We start from the raw sequence: 20502 nt of genomic DNA on the forward strand, positions 1-20502 counted from the left end.
GGTGCTACTTATGTCTTTCTTAAGGTCCTGTATCATCATCCTGATAAGTGATTTTATATCTGAATCTTGTTTTTCCGGTGTGATAGTGTGTCCAGGACTTGCTATGGTGTGAGAATTGGGTTCTGATGATGGCAAGTGACCTTGATTTGTGTTGTTTATTTTCTTAAGCTTACCTCCCCCCACCCCCCGCCATCTGGTTAACTCTAGTGCTACCTGCCCTTGCTAAATCTGACTGGAGCCTATCCTTCCTGTGATCCTGGTTGTGTCAGAACTCCTCAGAGTCAAGCTGTCTCTGTGATCCTGTGATTCTGGGATCCTGGGATGCTGGGCTTGTTAAATCACCTGGGAGTGTGGCTTTCTCTGTGTGTTGTGGGACTGGCTGCAGGGCTTGTGCCCAAGGTCTGCTCAGAACACTAACCCAGACAGACCAGAAGGAACTGGAGTCACTGGGCTGGCAGAGTTCCTGCTGGTCCCAGTTACTCCCAGTGTTGGGACAGATGTTGGTTCCTGTTCACCTCTGATCCTGGGTGTGTCAGAGTGCCTGGGAGTGGAGCTTCCTCTGGGTGTTGTGGGACTGGCTGCAGAGCATTCATGCGCCCAAGGTCTACTCTCGAGTTTTTTCAATAAATGTTTCTTCTTGGCTCTATCCCTTTAAGATCATTTCCTTGGACTGAGTCTCCTTAGGAATAGTTACCATTAGTAATGATCATTCACAGTTCCAGAGGTGCCTTCTGCTCTCCTTCCAGAAGACCACTCTCTGAACAAAGTAGGATGGACGTGACATCACACTCTGACTAGTTCTAGGGTGTGACTCCTATAGTTGAGCAGCATCTTGCCAACATTTCCATATATTGTCCTCAGATCCCAGCCCGAGCACCCCTGGCACATGGCATCAGGGACAGCTGAGGCAACTCTGGTCCTGAAGCAAATAGAGAGCTGCCATGGTAGGGGAGCCTGTGGAAGGGAGCTGTGAACTTCCTGGGAACTGTGATGGAGCAGAGTGAGAAATGTTCTTCCCACAGGTGGCTTTCTAGAAAGAATTCCAGGATGTATGATAAGTGGATGCACTGGAAAGCAAGGAGATGAAGGAAATGCCCTGGTGTGGCCACATTATCTCTGTGGGAGAGGGGAAGGCCTGGGAGGAATATTTGCAGGACCAAAGATAATATTCATAAGGCATAATGCCAGGTGTACTCCCTCACAATGCTTGTATTGCTTAAGTAGATATTGCTTTGTGTTTTGTTTGCTTTAATAATAAAATGAAAAATGTTTTGTTTTCATAACTCTTGAGCTCAAATGTGTTGAGTCCCCTGGGCTCCTCATTCAGATCTTTGGCATTTTCTTCAATCCTTGAAGACTTACCCTTGCTGTCCAGGGTGGGTTGACAGCATGAAACTTTCCAGAGCACCTGTTATCGATCAGTGGGTTGTGACTACTTTGGGGGTTCAATGACCCACTCACAGGGGTGGTCTAAGATCATCGGGAATATCAGATATTTACATTATGATTCATAACAGTAGCAGTTATGAAGTAGCAATAAAAAGATTCATGGTTAGGGTCACTATGAGGAACTGTATTTAAGTTCCTGTATTAAAAACTGTATTTTTTTTTTTTTGATAAAAAGCATGTATACTTTGAGGGTTGCATAATGGGAATAAAAGTCTTTGGGTGTCAGGAAATCCCAGCCTTTCCCTCCCCTTCCCCTTTTGGATCCTGAAGGAGGGCTTTCCTGCCAGTGTGGGTGAATAGAGCATGTTGCACAGTCCCCGAAAGCTTCACCCTGGTTCCACTTATCAGTGCTTGTCCCCTTGCAGTAATACTGCTGGACAGAATGTGTTTCTGTCAGTCTTAGGAGAGGGAGGACCCACGAGATCCCTGTGAGATAGTGATGCAGGAATCCTCCACGGGAGTCACAAACTGATGCTCACATTCATCAGAAAGGACGACCTCTTGCTGTCATCTTCTGGTATGTCGGCACCGAACTTCTGCAGCTCCTTACTCGCACTCTGATGACTCTCATTTATTTGTTTTTCCAATAGTGGCAGTGATTTACAGATGTGGGAGGTGAGCTCCGTGGTCAGTCTCTTTACCAGGCAGGGCACTGTGGCCTTCCCATCCTCCCGAAGAACTTCCTTGAAGAAGACTTGCTCATTCTGAAGAGCCTCAGCCATGCTCAGCCACTCCTGGATGTCCTGCTGGCCCCTGCACTTGACTATCATGTAGCCCTTCTTCAGATGATACACCAGGTTCCACACCACATCAACAACCTTGTCAGCAGTGGTTGAGAAACATTGTTCCAGAGGGAACCCAAGACCTTAAGGAGGTCTCTTCTTCTGGGTCTTCTACATTTTCAGTGACTCCAGAATGGTGCAGAATGGAGCAGATTTTTAAAATAGATCAAGTGGTACAAAGTGTGGAGCTCTGAAATAGCTACCCTGATAAGGTTTCTAGTTTACTAGTGACCACACCTCCCTGTGAGAAGAGCTGGAGGAAGTAGAGACTCTTCCATGCTCTGTACAAGGAAAGACTTGGGGCCATGACTACAATCCAAACCCTCCGCTCCCAGTCCTCAGGAGCCCACACTTTCATCATAGCCTCAGCCAGACTGGGAGATCATCACCACATATTGAACTTTTAAACCCTGGTCCTCAGCTTTCTGTACATGATCTCTGAACGATGTCATCAGAGCCCATCTCTTCTTTGCAGCTGTAGATAGAGCCCTGCTACTTTATCTCTCTGCATCCCTCCCGTTGTGATAGCCATGTGCTCCCCTAGCTGATGCTGGGTGTTAGTGTGCCTTCCATTGCTATAATAAAGAGTTGAAATAAGCAACTCACCAGGAGAGAAGGGATATTTGGGCTCACAGTCTTTTTGGCCTCTGGAAGCATATGCTCATGGTATCTTGTGGTGGAGCAATGTGACTCCCTTCATGGCCAGGAGTGAAACGGAGAAAGGGGGAAGGGGATGTTGTCTCACTATCCTCTTCAAAGAAATTTCTCCAGTGACTCCAAGATCCCACCACCAGTTCCCACCTCTGAAAGCTTCCAGCAGCTCCCAAGAGTGCCAAGGTAGAACCTAAACCAACACATGAACTCTCTGGAGGACTTTTAAAGATCAGAATTAAACCTAATGGCAATTCCTTATGAAATTGGAAAATATTTTAACTCTTTTTCAAAATCTTTATATCCTATTTTAAAATATTTATTATTATTGATCGTGTGTGTGTGTGTGTGTGTGTGTGTGTGTGTGTGTACACGCACGCACACACAGGCATGAGCACACTTGGAGTTCAGAGGTGTTGAATTCCAGAGCTGGAGTTATAGGCAGTTGCTTTGTGAGCTTTCTGAAGTGGGTGGTAGGAACTAAACTCAGGTCCTTTGCAAGAGAATCATGTGCCTTTAACTGTTGAGCCATCTCTCCAGCCCCTAATCTTTATATTCTCACCAGAACTTTAAACATAACTATTTCTTTTCTTTTCTTTTTCTTTTTTTGTTTGTTTTTCGAGACATGTTTTTTATCTATAGTCCTGGCTGTCCTGGAAGTCACTCTGTAGATCAGGCTGGCCTCAAAATCAGAAATCTGCCTGCCTCTGCCCCCCAAGTGCTGGGATTAAAGGCGTATGCCACCACTGCCCAGCAACATAATTATTTATAAACAGATATCTCCATTATACTAAAATCATCAGCAATAGCTGTTACTGTCTTCAAGCATTTAATATTCTTATCTAAAATGTGAGCTTTCCAGTGACGTCCATTAAGACAACAGAGCACACAAAGTTGAGGGAAATCTGTCCTAAGAATGTCCACTGCCAAGCTAGGCAGTGGTGGAGCATGCCTTTAATCCCAGCACTTGGGAGGCAGAGGCAGGTGGATTTCTGAGTTCAAGGCCAGCCTGGTCTACAGGGTGAGTTCCAGGACAGCCAGGGCCATACAGAGAATGTCCACTGCCTTTCCATATAGCATTCAGTGTACCAGTGTTATAGACAAATATGGGGTCTGGTGGGCACCCACAGAGATTTCTAGGTTCTTATGTCCCTAAACGAGGATCTAGACAGAGACATATGAATAGGAACAGAAGAAGAGAGCGTTCAGTAAGGCAAAGATGCACTTCTGAAAGATGAAGTGGGGGCAGAGCTGGAGAAAAGTCAAAGGCTCAGTGTGTCCTGACTGCAGACTGCAACGTTTATTCGGTGCATCCATTCTGTTTGCCCAGACTCTGCTGTATGTCAGCCTTGGGGGGAAAGGGGTTTCCAGGTTCCTTGCTTTTATATGCTAATTTTGACCTCATGTTCCTTCTATACCCCAAGCGTAAAACTTCCTGGGAACAAAATGGCACGGGATCCGCAGGCCCCCAAATCACATAAGGGAAGTGAGTCTCAGCATAATTGGTAAGCAATGTGTTCACAGTTCCGAGGAGCTAGCAGCCCATTGACTTAAGATATTTCAAAAGGCTTCACTCAATAGTCAGAGGGCTAGTAGGTCAGACATAAGTAGGCAAGAACTAGCTGTCGAGGGAACTGAAGATAGGCCAGGATAAAGTCCAATTATATTCTGAACCCATAACCTCCCAACCTCTTCCACCCCCCTGAAACTTCAATTAGTCAGTCAATTAGTCTGTATGGGGCAGCCTCTCCATGGGAACTTTTGTTCACCTGTGTTCGAGCAGAAGAACAAAAAGGTATGGTTTGTGCTTCAAAGAGAAGATGTTGGGCAGGGAAGAGATAAGGAACACTGGTTTATCGGGAGACCAGGAAAGGTCAGGCACACCAGTGGCCCAGGCTACAGAGACTTCACTCACCTCTAATGTGTGTGCGCATGAGATGCACCCAGGCAGTAACACGGTGCTGGAGTCTACTGAGACGGTGCCAGATAGAAAAGTGAGAGTTAGGCTTGGAGCTTTTCCAAAAGTTCAAGGCCAGCCTGGGCAACTTAGTTAAGACCTTGTCTCCAGTAAGTAAAAGGAGACCTGGAGGTACAGCTCAGTGCTAAAACTACACACGAGGCCTGCATTCCAATCTCCAGTTCTGCCCGAGAAGACAGCAAAGGGGCAGTTGTTGGTGTCTGTAACATTGCTTCTGTGTCTGGGTCCTGGTCAGGGTCTGGGCTGGGTATTTTTACCTCTCATGCCCAGAACTGAAATGCAGGCACCCAGATCTGCAAGGTAGCAAGGAAACCTTATGCAAAAGCAAAGCCACACTACAATACAGATGAGAAAGAAATGTTCTGTCATGAGTGACAACAGCTGGCCACATGAGCCAGCATACTCTAGAGCCCCAGTTCTTGTTTGGGGCTTTTATGGGGTTCTTATTGCTAAGGGGCATTGCATTCTGTTTTGATTGAAAGATTTTAGTTATATTACCTCCCTTTTTCTATTGTGCATGTCTCTTCCCATAATATATTTGATTTTAATATATTATTGAAGCATGTACAGGAATAAGACGGTAAATAGGAGCTTCTCCCAGCAAATTCACTTAGAAGACATGCTTTACCTTCCCGGGCAGGCACCTAAATCCCAATTCAGGCTAGATCAGACCTCCTGGCCTCATACTGCACATAACTGGATTATCAGTGAATAGAATCTGTCCGATGGTCAGTAGAGAGAGAAGAAACTTATCCCATTACTTGGAGAGGGTGTGTCTACAGCTCCATGCAGGCTGTGGACAGGGGTCCTGGTTTGCTGACAATTGCTAGGTGATTTTTTTTTTTTTCAGAAAAAGGTGTGTGTGTGTGTGTGTGTGTGTGTGTGTGTGTGTGTGTGTGTGTGTGTGTGTGTATGTGTGTGTGTGTGTGTGCGCGCGCGCGCCCATAATAGGTGTAAGGGCGACTCTCAGGCTGCCAAGTGCATTGTTAGAAGAGGGGTGTGTGCTTAGCCCAAGCCAAGAAGAATTTCAGGTTTAGCCTTGTAACGCCTTAGTTTAAGTACAGTTCAGCGTTCTCAAAACACGTGGAGGTCCAACGGTTTCTCCCACCGCAACTATGGCTGTAAAAGATGCAGTCCCGCCAGCACTTCCTTGTGCGGCGAATTCAAGCCGCAACCAAGCCCCTCCCAATGGCAGTGGTCTGACTCAGAAAACCGGTTCTTCCAAGCCTGGGGCGAGTCCTCCAGAGCACAGAGATGGCGGGGCAGAGCGCTCGCTGCCCTGGTAATGAGCCACGGCGTCGCTCAGGAAGCGACGACACTCCTGCGCATGCGTATTGAGAAGCAGCTGCTTTACGTCATCGCGGGCGCGACGCCCCGAGGGCCAGCTTGTGCTCTGGTCTGGCAGAGGTGGTGGCGGCGAGAGCGGCCGGGAAGATGCCAGTGGCGGTGATGGCGGACAATGCCTTCAGTTTCAGAAAGCTGTTGGATCAGTGCGAGAACCAGGAACTTGAGGTAGCGCGACAAGATGGGGCGGTCGGGTGGGCGCCGTTTCCAGGGTAACGGGCCAGGCCGCGGCCTGCTAGGAGCTCAGTCCCGGTTCAGCAAGCTCCTTGCTGTGGTCAGGAGACGCTTCCATTTATAATGTTAAGATAAAAAGTTCACAAAATAGGCTGGGTGCAGTTGCACAGGAATCCTATGGGCACATGGGAGGCGGAGGCAGGAGGATTGCGGGTTAATTGGAAGCCAGCTTGAGCTACGAAAAAACAAAAACAAAAAAAAACCAAAATCAAAAAAAAAAAAAAAAAAAAAAAAAAAAAAAAAAAAAAAAGAAAAAAAGAAAAACAAAAAACAGGAGGGCAGGGGGCTCACCGACTAAAGAGAGACAGCAGAAGCTTATCGATGAGCATTTAGCAGACCTTGCTAATGAGTAAAGATTGAGGAGGGACAGGTTTCTATAACTACCCATTGGTAGTCTTCTGTTTTAAGCTTACTTAGCCTTTTAAAATAACGGCCAGAAAATAGTGCATTAAGAACCTGTCGGAAGTATTTCTTAACCTTATTTTATTTTATTTTTTAACTTGAGACCTTCTGAGGTAGTGTCACTTAAATGTTTGTGAATATGGAAAGAAACTGCTACCCTACTGGAGATAAATGACAGCACATAACAGATCTAAACTCAGATTCTAATCTTCGATACTTCCTTAAGCATTTTTCTGCATCTGTAGTAGTACTGGAAAACTTACTTTTTAAGTTTTAATTTTCTCTTTTCTGAAATTTTATTAGGAAATGAGGTTTTCCCCCTCTTTTTTTTTTTTTTTTCCCTTCTGTAGGCTCCTGGAGGAATTGCCACACCACCAGTGTACGGTCAGCTTCTAGCTTTGTATTTGCTCCAGAATGACATGTAAGTAGTGCCTTTTACCTAAAATGAAGAGCAGCAGCTTCCTTGACATGATGCAGAAGTACATGCGACAGATAGGTGTCTTTTACCATAATCCTGCTGTATCTGTTTCCTGTTTAGTCATAAGAATAATTAGGCTCAATTTTTTTCATTTTATTTTTTTTATTTTTTGTCGTGTACATTTTACATACACCTAAAAACATGGTAAGTTCTTGTGAGAAACTAGCATCAAGAACCAGTGGAAGCCGGGGCGGTGGTGGCGCACGCCTTTAATCCCAGCACTTGGGAGGCAGAGACAGGCGGATTTCTGAGTTCGAGGCCAGCCTGGTCTACAGAGTGAGTTCCAGGACAGCCAGGGCTACTCAGAGAAACCCTGTCTCGGGGGGAAAAAAAAAAAAAAAGAATCAGTGGAGTCTAAAAAGAAAAAAAATGTATTTTTAAACTTTGTATTTACTCAGAGACTTGGTGGTGGTGGTGCACGCCTTTAATCACAGCAATTGGGAGCCAGAGGCAGGCTGATCTCTTGAGTTTGAGGTCAACCTGGTCTACGATCCAGTGCCAGCACAGCCAGGTCTACATAGAGAAACCCTGTCTTAAAAAACAAACAGACAAACAAATAAGAACAAAGTAAATGTATATGTACTCAGTAGGAGAGAAGAAGCTGAAGCTGGCAGGGAATACTGGGAAAGCCGGGAGGAGGTAGACATGTGTGTCTTCCTGGGTGGGAAGCAGAGGCTTGAGAGGGCTAGAGAATAGAGGCCTGGTGCCGTTCCAAACCCACTGTGATAACTTCCCAGAACTAAACCGAGTTTCTTCATTATACATACATAAGTTACCTCTGTTTTGTGATCATGTGTCTTATTATTGTTCCAACTCCGTAAGCTCTGTACTCACTAGGAGAGTGGCTCCAGATTATAACAGCACAGTGTACACATATATTGTGAGGAATACGCAGAGCCTTGAAATGGACACATTGTTTGTATCTGAGTGGTTGAGTGCAAGTCTGGGGTTTGAATGTGTTGCTGTGGTTTAGGATCTGAGTTGTTAATTTAAAAAAATTCAACAAAAAAATGAAAAATATTAACCTGGAAAAAAAAGTTATTTCATGTCCTTTTATCTGGAAAACTGCTTTTCCTCAACAAACTCATAAAACTGAGTCGTGCGTGGCCTCTTTTGGTGTTTTGGCCTGTCATTTTATGTATTGACTGAGATGATTTGTTTGTAACTGATCTTTGTGTAAATTAGGAATAATGCAAGATATCTGTGGAAGAGGATACCACCTGCTATAAAGTCTGTAAGTGCTCCTGCAGTTCCCCTGTTGCCTTTAGAATACTGGCATTTACTTAAGTGACAGCCTTCAGTTGCCCTTTTCTTCCCTATATATATCACAGAAACCGTGGTTAAGTGAAGGTTAAACTTCCAAACCATCATGTTTCTCTAACGGGACGGTTCAAACATCATGTCCTGATGGTTTCACGGGGCCTTCCGTGCTGGTGTGAACTGGCTGAGTCGGTGCAGGAGGCGGCTGAGGGGCTGAGGAACTTCAGCAGACTACTTGATTTGCTGTAAAGATGGCTGTCTGTAAATTGGCATTGTTTACATGGATATTCACTGCATTAAAATCACAGTGTTAATTAGATTTCTTACTTGAGATGGAGATGAAATGAAATAATGTGTGAAAAGTGTCTTGCTAGATAGAATGAAGTAGGACTTATTTCACTTTACTTCCTTTCCCATTCTGTTTATATGACTGAAACAGCTGAACTGGTATGAATGGGAGCTCTGCAAGTAGGCTTTAATTGACAAGACCTTGTTAATCAGCTTTCTGCTAGCTTTGTCCCATGGAGAAGTGCTAGCATCTTAAATTTAAACAGCAGTGCTTAAGATAATTGAGCCCCAGACTTTATTCTGAAATATATTTGTTCTCATACTTTCATTTGTAATTACAATAAAAACATTAATTATAGAATTGTTAACATTACTGCTCACAGCATTTTAGAGTCAGGTAGATCCAACCTTTGGACATTACAAAACGATGTTGTCATCTGCAGAGTTCATAGTCTAGAACTGGGCCTGCAAGCTACCAAGAAGAAAGGTTTCCCAATTTATATCCATTCCCTGTGGCCGACAGGCCGGACACACCTGTTAGAAAAGTAATTTCATCTCCTAAAATGAAGAGTGTATTGTAATGATACAGCTAACAAATTTTGTCATTTCTGATACTATTTTTTGAAGATATGATCATTATTAATTACAGTGAATACCTTCAAAGACAACAATTTTTATTGCAGGCAAATTCTGAACTTGGGGGAATTTGGTCAGTTGGACAGCGTATCTGGCAAAGAGATTTCCCTGGGATCTATACGACCATCAACGCCCACCAGTGGTCAGAGACTGTGCAGCCAATCATGGAAGCCCTTAGAGGTAGCATTTTCTTGTGGTTAAAAGTCATGTTGCACTAAGACTGTCCTTGGAGCGCTACAGTGCTGTGCTATGTCAGTGTGTACTGTCAGAGTGGACAGTTCTGATTCTGGGACTGCCTTCAGACTTGAGCTAGATCTATGCTAGTCATTACTGGGGATTCTGGGGAATCTATCAGGAGCAGAGGGTCTCACTGTGGATTCCAGATTGCAGTTATTTCACTGGCAATATCTTTTATCCTCTTCATCATTACCTTTGTGGTAACAGAAAGTTTGTGACAGGGTCTCCCTGAGTAGTCCATACTGTCCTCTCCTTTTTGGGCTACTGGTGTGTGTCAAGTGTGGCCTTGTGAAAAGTGTTTGCTGCTAACATGAAACAAGGCAATAATCGAAAGTTCATGGTATCTGCATGTCAAGACTTTTTGTCCGTGTATTTGAAAGTAGCAACTATACTTTGGTCTTTGGTCTTTTGGACTTTGTCAACCTTGGCCTTTGATAGCTGTTATGTACCCTCTATATATCTTGTAAAGGGAACTGTCGCAGAGCCTCAAGGCTCAGTTGTATTTTCAGTTTCTCGGTAAGGTTAGAAGCTGGCATGGTGTGGCACTGACACATGATAGCTCTGTCTCTGTTTGCCTTCCTTTCTTACGCTTTCGGTCTTTCTGGATCACTCATGTTCTTTTTATTGTTCAGGGGGATTCAATCCAGGCAAGCAGCATTGGATTCTCAGGGTGGACTCACTGACATTTCTGAGCCACCCAGCATGGGAGCTAGGAAACAGACTCCTGTCCTGTAAGAGCAGAATATATGTACACTCTTTCCGGCCCCACTGCACACATTCATACAGTGAGCTCTCTTACGTTGTTCAGTTCTTCCTGACACTTCATTTCTGTAGTCAACACCTGCCTTTAGTGGATATTCCTTCAGTTGGTAGGCAGGTCCTCCTCAGCATTACCATGCTTACCAGGACATGGGTGTGCCAGGGAGCAGAGGGAAGGATTGCTGGGGAGCTGCACCAATCAGCTCTTTGCAGTAGTACCTGGATTAGCATTCAGCACAACAGTGTAAACAACAAAACAGAAATAGCTGCTTTGATAAGTATGAGTAGAATTTCAGCGTAGATGGGGTGAGGAGGAGGTGTATAGAATGAGGTCATGTGAATACCCTGGGGCAGCTTGAAAGCTAGTTTAGGAAACATCACTGGGGGAGTCACCAGAAGGTAGGATTGACAGGATTGGGTTCAGCCTGGTAAGTACAGTGGTAAAGCTGCCTTTTTCAGGTGTTGGACTGTAAACTCGTTGGCAGGATTTGGGTAGGTGCTCTCAACTCATCCAGCAAGTGTTCTTATGTATATTTTATTCTTTCTAGTACCACCTTGCACCTGTGAATTTAAGAGTTGCTTCCAGCCCACAGACACCCATACTGTCTAGTGTAGCAGGCTGGAGCCTGGTCTCTGGAGCCAGGCTTTTGAGTTTTCATTCTGGCACATCCACCTGCTGGCCTTCATTTTCTTGTTATAAGACAAAAATGAAGAGGCCACTTGTAAACACTGGTCATGTCTGAGACACTGTTCTATTCTAAGCGTGAAGATTTTCCTGAGACTGAAATGGTGCCAATCCCTAAATGGTACAAACATGTTTTTCTCTGTAAAATGCTAGCTTGGGAAGGGCAGTCTTAGAACAGATTGGAATTGTTCAGAGTTTGAAGTTTTGCTTCTCAGTGTATGGTAAACTTAAGAACAACCACAGCCTTACCTCTTAAAGGTTCCACAGCATCCCCAAACAGCACCTCTAGCTGAGGACCAAGAGTTAAGACACAAACTGGTGGGGCAGAGTGTATTCAATGATAGCAACTTGAGTTCTGTGTTGTGAGCCAGTCAGTTCTACTGGGAAGTTCTACATCTTGGCTGAAGAGCCTGGTGTGAGAGCTGTTAGAAAAAGGCAGGAAGGGCTGGCAAAGCACCGAGGAGTACTTGTTCAAGCAGCTGCTCCTCACGCTGAGCCTAGGGGGTGGGATGAGCGCCTGTAGAACAGGACTGATGACTGAGCCTGGGGGATGGCAGCTAGAGCAAGTTGGGGAGCATGGGTGTGCCTGCTAATTGTCACTAGGACGCAGACTATCCGTCAGCATCCACTGTCAGCCTGCTTCTGCCTGTTAGACCTCTCTGCATCTCCAAATAGACGCTGGGCTCCTGTCTATTCCCTACTCCAAAAATCTGACCAAAATACTTGAATAAGACAGTGACTTTTGGATGTGGGAGGTTTGTTGCATGCTGTGTGCTGCCTGTGTGTTGCTGCCTTGCTGCTTTTCCACTGAATGACTCTGTCATAGGGAAATACTGTATCTCTCAGACATTCTAAAAGTCAGCGGGAGGTTGGTAGACTTATGCAAGGGGCAGTGGTAGCACCAGGCACAGTGGGAAATGAGGGAATACAACATAGTGTCAGTGTGTAGTTGATGTGTGTGACCGCACATACCATGGTGTGCATGCAGGGGTCAGAGGGTTCTCTCCTTCCATCGTTACATGGGCACTGGGGACAAACTCAGGTCTCCAGGCTTCATAGCAGGTACCTTTACCCACTGAGCCATTTTCAGTGCCGTTGTATCTGCTGTGTTTGAGACCTGTAAGAATGGGTCATCCCCCATTTGTTTGCAGGGGTACTGTCAGTAAGCCCTTGTTCACAGGAGTACTGCAAGGGCAGGGTTTCAGACCATGAGACAGTGGGGCCCGGAGCTCAAGAGTGGAATGTGAGGAGTAGTCTGGGCTGAGGGACTGGACTAGTCAGGAGCAACAGGTGCCTGGAGGGACCTACACTGACTGCTTGAGAGGGCAGAGGGGAGTTTCAGTGTGGTAAGGGGTTGATGTTACACAGGTTCAGCCCTCAGCTGTGGACTATGAAATCCGACTGTTTCCTAACCGGGTTGGCAGCCTTCTGGAGGAGCCCTTGTATTACTAGAGCACTGACTAGGAAGACCGGCTGTGTTGGATGGGGCAGTTGTCCCATTCTGGAATGTTCTTAACGTAGGTGTATGAGCATGGGGAAATGCAGAAGGCTGTTTGCAGGGAGAGTCCCTGTGTGCTGGGGCCTGGCAGCACCTTCTCTTGAGAGTCAGGCCTTCAGGCTTGGGGCTCAGGATCCTGACCTAGTTAATGTACACTTGGAAGTTAGGAGCAGGTGCTAGGGAAAGGTGTGTGCACCTGCACCGAGGGAATCCTTTATTGGGGACCCTGCCGAGAGGGCTGCAGCGGCGTCAACCTTCTAGTGTTTGCAAGGGAAATAGAGCAAAGGAAATTTAAAAGGCTCATACCTTAAATTCATGAATGTTTGCTTTCCTGCAATTGGGGTCTTGTGGGTGTTGTTTTCCATGTCTGTAGCTTTTGTCCCTGTGCAGTCTGATGTGAGGAATGTGTGTGGTCATAGAGTATGGAGTTTCTCATACCTTCTGGGCATGCAGTGTCTGCTTGGGTTGGTCTCGTCTTGCCTGTAAATAAAACCTGGAGGATTGAGCTGTGTTTAAGAGTCCTGTTCTCTTGGTTCCTGTTGCCAACAATAGATGCAACGAGGAGACGCGCCTTTGCCCTGGTCTCTCAAGCTTATACCTCCATTATCGCAGATGATTTTGCAGCGTTTGTCGGGCTTCCTGTGGAAGAGGCTGTGAAAGGTACTTGAAGCTTGCTGGTTACTATAGGGGAACAGAAATCGGATAAGCCATAGGTTGGTTCACTGTGGCTCTGGAACTCTAGAACAAGAATGAGTTTGCACTTTAGGTGGTGGGTTTGTTAAGTGATTTAAGCACATCTCACATAGCACGTCATGTAGCACTTCTAACCATGCACAGGAGTATGCCTGTAGCAGCTATGTGGAATCTGCATAGCTGCTTACGAAAACATTTCTCAGCTGACTGAGTTACCCAGGGTAAGAAACCCTTACCAACTCAAAACGTCAGTGCCATGCCTGCTGAGACTCTTAACCCAGTGGAAGAACACTACATGTGCGCAGTTACATTGTTTTATGGTGATCGACATTCTCCAGCCCCGTGAGTGTCGGTTCTTATTCTGAGCAGGTCAGGCTCACAGGACAGCAGGTGCCGGAGGTTGTGCTATGGGTGGCAGTGTTCTATTTTGTGGGCAGTTGGTTTGGGGATAGGGTGTTAAACCCAGGGCTTATGCTGCCAGTATTACTAATAGAATGCTGTGAGGGCCATCATAGAACTTTCTCGTGTCTGTCTGGAATTAGACTACTTAGGTACTACTATGGAAGGCCAAGCACTTCTGTGATCATATTGGCCCCAGAGAGGCTTTTGGTATATTTCAGAATATTTAGAACTCCGTTATCTGCAGTAACCTTCTAGTAAATACACAACAGCTGAGCATGGTGAGAGGGTGGCAGGGCTGGCTCATGCGGGCTGGCTCATGCGGGCTGGCTCATGCAGGCCGGCGCTTGTGCTCTTCTCCCCTCTCTGTGTGAACTCTACACTTTCAGGTGTGTTGGAACAAGGATGGCAGGCTGACTCCACCACTAGAATGGTTCTCCCCAGGAAGCCAGGTAGGTGGGACCTCAGACTCATGCCACGGATATATTGAGTAGTTGACATGAGAGCAGAATGACATTGAAGGTCACCTGCATGAGACTCCTGGGACTGACTTGATTAGTCGCTTAGCTCTCCTTTCAGGTCGGTCCCCTGCCCTGTCCCTTCATCTCACCCTCGGGAGACAGCCGTGTTCATGCTGCTTCCTCCTGGGTACAGGAGTGTCCTCTGTAGTCTTCAGAGCCAGGTGTCCTGCCCTTATCACCATCCTCCTGCATCAACCCTGCTTCCCTTCCCCTGCTCTGGGCACCTGCTGTTTAAACAGATGCCAGTGCTTAGCCCCACAGTTGTAGGTTATAAGGAAGACTAAACAGCCAGAGTGTCTAAGAGGGACACATTCATATCTCTATTTGAGAACCAAGTGCTTGTTGTGGGTATGAGGCGTTATGGCCTTGACATGGCTTCTCTTGACTGTATGTAACTGTCTTTCTTTTTTGTTTAGCCTCGGGTGCCCTCGAAGTCTCCTTGAACAGGTTTATTCCCTTATCAGGTACATGTTTTCACGTGGACATTTTAAGTGTTGCACTGTTTGCTGATCTATTTTCTGTACTGTGTAGTGATAACGTATGGCTACAAGAAGGGAACTGTAGGCTCCCCGTAACTTAGCTCCCTGATGGCACCTGAGCCCAGCCACAGAGCCTACTTGTCCTCCTTTGAGGGCCTCTGGGTTCTGGACTGTATTCCGAAAGCCCCACAGCCTGGCGTGCCCAATCCAGCATTAGTGTGTAAACCTCTGAGGCTCTTTGCTGCAGTGTTCTAGTGGACCAGGCCCATGAGATGCACTTCAGAACTGTTCTTTACCCAAGTCCTGCAAGTAGGTGCTGTCCAAGCAGAGCTGGGGTCTGAAGAGAGGCTGCACACCTGACACAGTAGAGTCTTTACATAGCCTGCTGCAGCGTCAGCAGCTATCCTGACACGTGTTCATGTCTGTCTGACACAACCAGGCTGCTAAAATGGAGACGTCTTGCCTGCTGTTCAGAACTGTCCAGGCCTCTGGCTGGCATGGTTTTTTGTGTAAAATCAGGTGCACTAAGAAAGTTAGAGACCTTCACAGGCTGTTGGCGGGGGGATGCTCTGCCCCATGCCAGCTCATTTAAAGTGTATCCTTCTTTATCATGCAGAGCCCGCCCCAGTTCCACCAATCCCCAATGAGCAGCAGCTCGCCAGGCTCACTGATTACGTGGCTTTCCTGGAAAACTGATCGATCACTCTGAGTTCAAGATCCACCTTCAGTCCCTGTCACTGGCAAACAGACATGGAGTTTTATTGTGAGTTCAGAACAGGGTGAGCGCCTCTGTGTCCTTTGGGTGTGATAAAATGCACATAGAAGATGAAGCGCATTGTACAGTTTTCTCCTCAGACACTTTTGAATGTTCTTGGAGCAATTTTCATTTGTATTGATCACTTTGGTTGGAGTCATCAGTATTATACATCGAGATTCTGTCAAGGACTCCGAACACAAGCTGTCCTGCTTCAAGTAGCAGAGAGGGTGCTGTGGCATACATCACACTCCTGCGTGCCACTGGCCTCTAGCTGAAGTGATGTGCTTGGGATTTGAGGAGGACTGTCCCGGGCAGTGCCCTACCCGCATTATCACTCACGCTTTGGAGAGTGTATTCTTCTTCCCATCCTAGAACAAGGAATGAGTGATATAGAATCAGAAAGAGCTGAGTGGTGGCGGACCGTCTCCTGGAGGGGAGCTTGTCAATGCTACATTTGTTTTCCCAGTGTGCAAGCATCCATTGCGTGAGACACAGTCTGCAGTGAGAACTCAACTTAGGTGTTCGTGGGAAACTCCAAGTTCTGATGCCTCCTTTGAGAAGAAGGAGAGGAGTGTGGAGCGCAGTGTGTGCTGAGGGAAGCTCCTGAGCTGAAGGATGGCCTGCAGCCCTCCTGCTGCTCATCCAGAGCCTGTGCAGAAATGCTCAGTGCATCTATTTTTGTTCTTGTATGGCAGCCCTTGAAGATTTGAGGTGGTTAATGTATCTTCAGGTTAAAACGGCCCTGGTTCATTTATTCTGCATTTGTTCAATAAATATTTAATTGAATTCGTAAACTGTTTAAGCTGGTTCTAGAAATTTCATATCTTGGTCTTAACTGTGGACACATTATAAGTTTGTCCTTTTCTCAAAAATACTTTAAGTTTAAAAACTTTTCTCCTTTTTATTATTTGGGAATTTTATACATGCCTATAATGTGTTTAGGTCAAATTCACCCTCCTTTTCCTCTGACCCCTTCCCTAGAATTTCTTAATTAAAAAGAAATTGCCTCACCTCTGACTTTGTGGTGAGTTACCTAATTCTTGTTTCATTGATTTTTATTGGCTCTTTTAAAAATCATCTTTGGAAATACAATTTTTAAAAATCACTTGAAAATATTTTTAAATTGGCACTTTACTTAATCCTGGGAAATCCTGTTAGAATGTTTAACAGTTGAGAAAATGAAGCCTTCGGAAGTCAGAGTGTTGAGAATAAGGGTGGTAAAGCCAGCAGTGTTGCTGCCAGGTACACATCTAAGTTGAATGGATGGCTCCTGTTTCTAATAGCGCATTGGAATGGACCCAGCTGTGTCCTGTCAGGGTTGGTGATATAGTTTGTGAGTAACCGAGGCTAGGGATGGAGTGAGGTGATCTTATGCTGAGCATGGTATGCGAGTGAGGATGACGAGGCAGAGGGGTTTCAGCTGCACTGCACGTTCCTATGTGGAGAGGTCTGAACTACATGGGAAAGAGTTATGTCAGGTGACTTGATATGACTGCATTGCTAGTGGGTTAATAGCACCTGGGGCTGGACATGTCATCTGGGCTCCACAGGACATGGCAGCCCCACCTTTCCATCCCTGTCTCAGCACACACAACTTCTTTCCCAGGCTCAGGCAGATCCCACTTCACATCTGTGGCTCTTGATGGACATTTGGCCCCGGCATCTCCTATATTCTGGAGTCTCCATGGTAACTGAGGCTTCGCTCTCACAGCTATAGGCAGTGACTTCTTGGGGCCTCTCCACATCTACCGCAGGGTGCCTGACCTCAGCTGTTCTTCATGACTCCCTGTCTTTGCTCTTTACATTCAAAACCAGGATCTTGCAGATGACACGATACGGCCAGGGTCTGCTCCCAGTTTGAGAGCTAGCCTGCCCTCTTGGACTATAGCTGATAAGCTGCACATGGCTTCTCTGCCCTAATGCTGAACTGTCAGTTAAAGCTGCTGCTTCGGCACCAGCTGAACATCATGTCTCTCAAAATTGCCTCTGCCAACCAACCAGTCCGTTTTTTTAGGTTCAACTCTATTTACATTCTCAGGATACAAGCAGAATGAAGCTGGATTCTTGGCCAGGATAGCACACAGACGGCCACCAGCCCAGTTACTGATGGAGGCTATGTTCCCCACTGAGACCTTGGAAGCCAGACCGCTGCTGTTCATGTTTTTGGCACCATTACGGTTCCACACCCCCACAGAGCTATTGAGCCCTGTGTCCAGCATGCCACCATTTTCCCAGTCCAACATGCCATACACCCCACAGTCTTCCCCTGAACAAAGGCCTTTCAAATCCATGTGCTCAAGCTCACAGCAATGACTCCACCTTCCTCAGTACCAAGTTCTGCCCTCGTTTTATTCTATTGGTCTGAAAAAAATTCCTGACACCTTAGGAGAGAAATGGTTGCAATTCCATGTTAGAGTTCATTAGTGAAGTTGAGGTAGGAACATGAAACAGCTTGTCAAGAAAACACAGTCAAGAGGGAGCAAATGAGTCAATGAGAGCTTAATATTCAGCTGGCTTTCTGTGCCCAATACAGTCGAGGGCCCAAAGCTAGGGAATGGTGCCACCCATTTCCAGGCTGGGTCTTCCCACATCAAGTAAGGCACGCAGGACAGTCCCCCACAGGCCAAGCTGGTCTCAACAGCTGAGACCTCCCATGTGATTCTCGTTTGTGTTGACAACACTAACCACGGGAAGATTGGTGCATTTCCTTCTGAAATAAAAGACAAGTAGTGGAGCTGGTGCTGAGTACTATGTGCAGCCTCTGCTCCCAGGTTGAAACACTTAGAGGCCGACTACCTTGGAACCTTCACAAGCATTCCAAGCAGCTGAGCCCATGCAATCTGTTTTAAAGCTGCTGGCCCTAAGGCAGTTTGGGTGCAAGAACTATAGTCCAGAGAAATTCACAAAGATGATCCATTTGCTGGCCCTGGGCTGTCCCTCACTGGACAGCCTCGAAGCCTGTGGGACTGGGACTCCTTCAGGAGGATGGGGGACAGAATAGGAACTGGAAAGGGATAACCTACAAAGTGGTCCTACGGGACACCCTGTAGTTAGAGCCTGTGCTAAGCGGCCCATTTCCCTGGAGTTCTGTACTGGGTGGGGTGGGAGTATGCCTGTAAGCCAGGAGTAGAACTTAGAAAAACTGCAAGTGGACATTGGGTCAACACAGCGCCATATGAGGCCCCGAAGGGAACAGTGGGTGGCACACAAGCCAGAGACTTCATGGACATACATCATGTATGTGCAGGACCCATGGAGGCTGGAGGAGGGTGCCATGTCACATCCCTTGGAACTGCAATTGCAGATGGTTGTGAGCTGCCATGTGGATATTCTTTAACCATTGGGCCATCTCGCCAGCCCCAGACTTCATTGTTTAAAAACTTTTGGTTCACTCACTCCCCTTAGTTCATCACGTTTGTTCACTCTTTGTCATGGGGAATTGGTTCTTACCTCACAGTCCCTCACCCTACGTGCCCTTCATTTCCTCTCTGCTTCTGCTTCCTGATTTCTTTCTGCTCCTACTTCCTTCATTTACTCTTTCTACATTTGCCCCAGATTTTAACTTCATGCCTTAGTTCATTATGTCTTGCCTATTTTCTGTTCTGCGGCCTTCAGTTATGTATTGGCTGATGTTTTATTTTTGTTACCAATTGTGTGTTTCTAGCTCTTATCAGTTTAGTTGATGTGGTGCCAAGTACTCGTCTCCCTTGTGAGTGGTTCTGGATAGTGATCCCTCCAGAGTTGGTTACTTATGAAGAAGATGCCCAAATAAACCCAGAAGAGATAACCAAACACAACAGATATGCAAGCTACAGCACACACAGACACACCATGAAAAAGCAAGACAAAGAGGATGCGTCTGAGAGATAACTTTTCCATCAATGAGTCCAGTGGCACTGAAATGGTTGAAGAGCTGGGGAAAGAATTCAAATGGGAGCTTTTAAAAATATTTCTTCAAAGGGGAAGGAGAAAGAGAGGAACTGGAAAAGTAAAGGAGTCAAGACAGGTGAACCCAGCGGCTTGGAAGAGAAAGCCAGCATGGAAACAGCTTGAAAATCAGCAAACAGGAACGAGAAGAAGCCTTAAAGAGCAGCGGGGAGCCACCCCTGATGGACGACGGGATCAGGCAGAGGGATGGAAGACAGGACTGAGTAAATGCCACATTCAGTCATCAAAAGAACAATGACCAAGAACCATGGTGCATGGTCAAGCAACCACTCAGTGACATTTTAAATATATTTTTTGGCTATTGTGTTTCTTTTTTTAAGAATGACAAATTCATTTTTCACAATTGTTGAGTGGATCTTTTTCTGTTAATCTTTCCCCCAAGAGAGCGGTATCTCCACCATCCTGAGTGTAGCTGGAGAGAGTCGTCCTCACTGTGTAGCTCTCTCTGTTCACTCTTTCCTTCTGTGTGAGTTATTTTAACCTCATTTGTTAGTTCTTGCCTACACCTGTATCATTAATCTCTTGAACCCACAGTTTGGGCTGGAGGTTTCAATTCCTCTGTCTTCGTAATTAATTTTTGACAGAAAATCAGCAGAACACAGCAGGACGATGGTAGTCCTCACTGACACCCATAGGACATCTGCCCCAATGATAACAGAGCATCCTGTCATCCACATAAGTGTGCTCAGGGCTGTGAGCAAAGTTTCCAGGCCCTTTTATGTTTAAAGTCACATAGTGTTTCATGAGCACAGCAGGGTCAACTTAGGGACCAGTGGCAGAAAGTATGGAGAATCCCCCAATTCAGTAATTTTAAAATGTGCGTCTAGATAACCCAGCAGTTAAAGAGGAAACTAGAAAGGAATATGAATAAATTATCTATAATGTCTGTGGAATCGTAACTCCATTTCAGAGATAGTTTTATGCTTTTGACGCCTAAATAAGGCACTTTAGCTTCCACGTCAATACTTTAGAATCAGGGCAGGTCAAGGCTCACATGAACAGATGATGAAAATACAAATGCAGG

General features: G+C 46.0%; 1 protein-coding gene across 1 annotated transcript; it reads left to right on the top strand.

Moving 5' to 3' along the window:
* The first annotated feature begins 6176 nt into the window (after nt 1–6176).
* Nucleotides 6177–16567, top strand: Cops8 (COP9 signalosome subunit 8). Its single transcript, XM_031368377.1, has 8 exons — nt 6177–6372; nt 7191–7261; nt 8504–8552; nt 9550–9682; nt 13234–13341; nt 14163–14225; nt 14711–14758; nt 15390–16567. Exons 1-8 carry the CDS (start codon nt 6295–6297, stop codon nt 15467–15469), a joined length of 630 nt encoding a protein of 209 aa, XP_031224237.1. The 5' UTR covers nt 6177–6294; the 3' UTR covers nt 15470–16567.
* The last annotated feature ends 3935 nt before the right edge of the window (nt 16568–20502 follow it).

The sequence above is a fragment of the Mastomys coucha genome, unplaced genomic scaffold (assembly GCF_008632895.1).
Source record: "Mastomys coucha isolate ucsf_1 unplaced genomic scaffold, UCSF_Mcou_1 pScaffold14, whole genome shotgun sequence".
Classification (NCBI taxonomy): Eukaryota; Metazoa; Chordata; class Mammalia; order Rodentia; family Muridae; genus Mastomys; species Mastomys coucha.

Bases quoted from the DNA above. Each gene is read 5' to 3' on its own strand.
- Cops8 (XM_031368377.1), top strand. From the start codon at position 6,295: ATGCCAGTGGCGGTGATGGCGGACAATGCCTTCAGTTTCAGAAAGCTG. The intron at 7,262-8,503 runs GTAAGTAGTGCC...TGTGTAAATTAG, and splicing joins TATTTGCTCCAGAATGACAT to GAATAATGCAAGATATCTGT. The intron at 9,683-13,233 runs GTAGCATTTTCT...TGCCAACAATAG, and splicing joins AATCATGGAAGCCCTTAGAG to ATGCAACGAGGAGACGCGCC.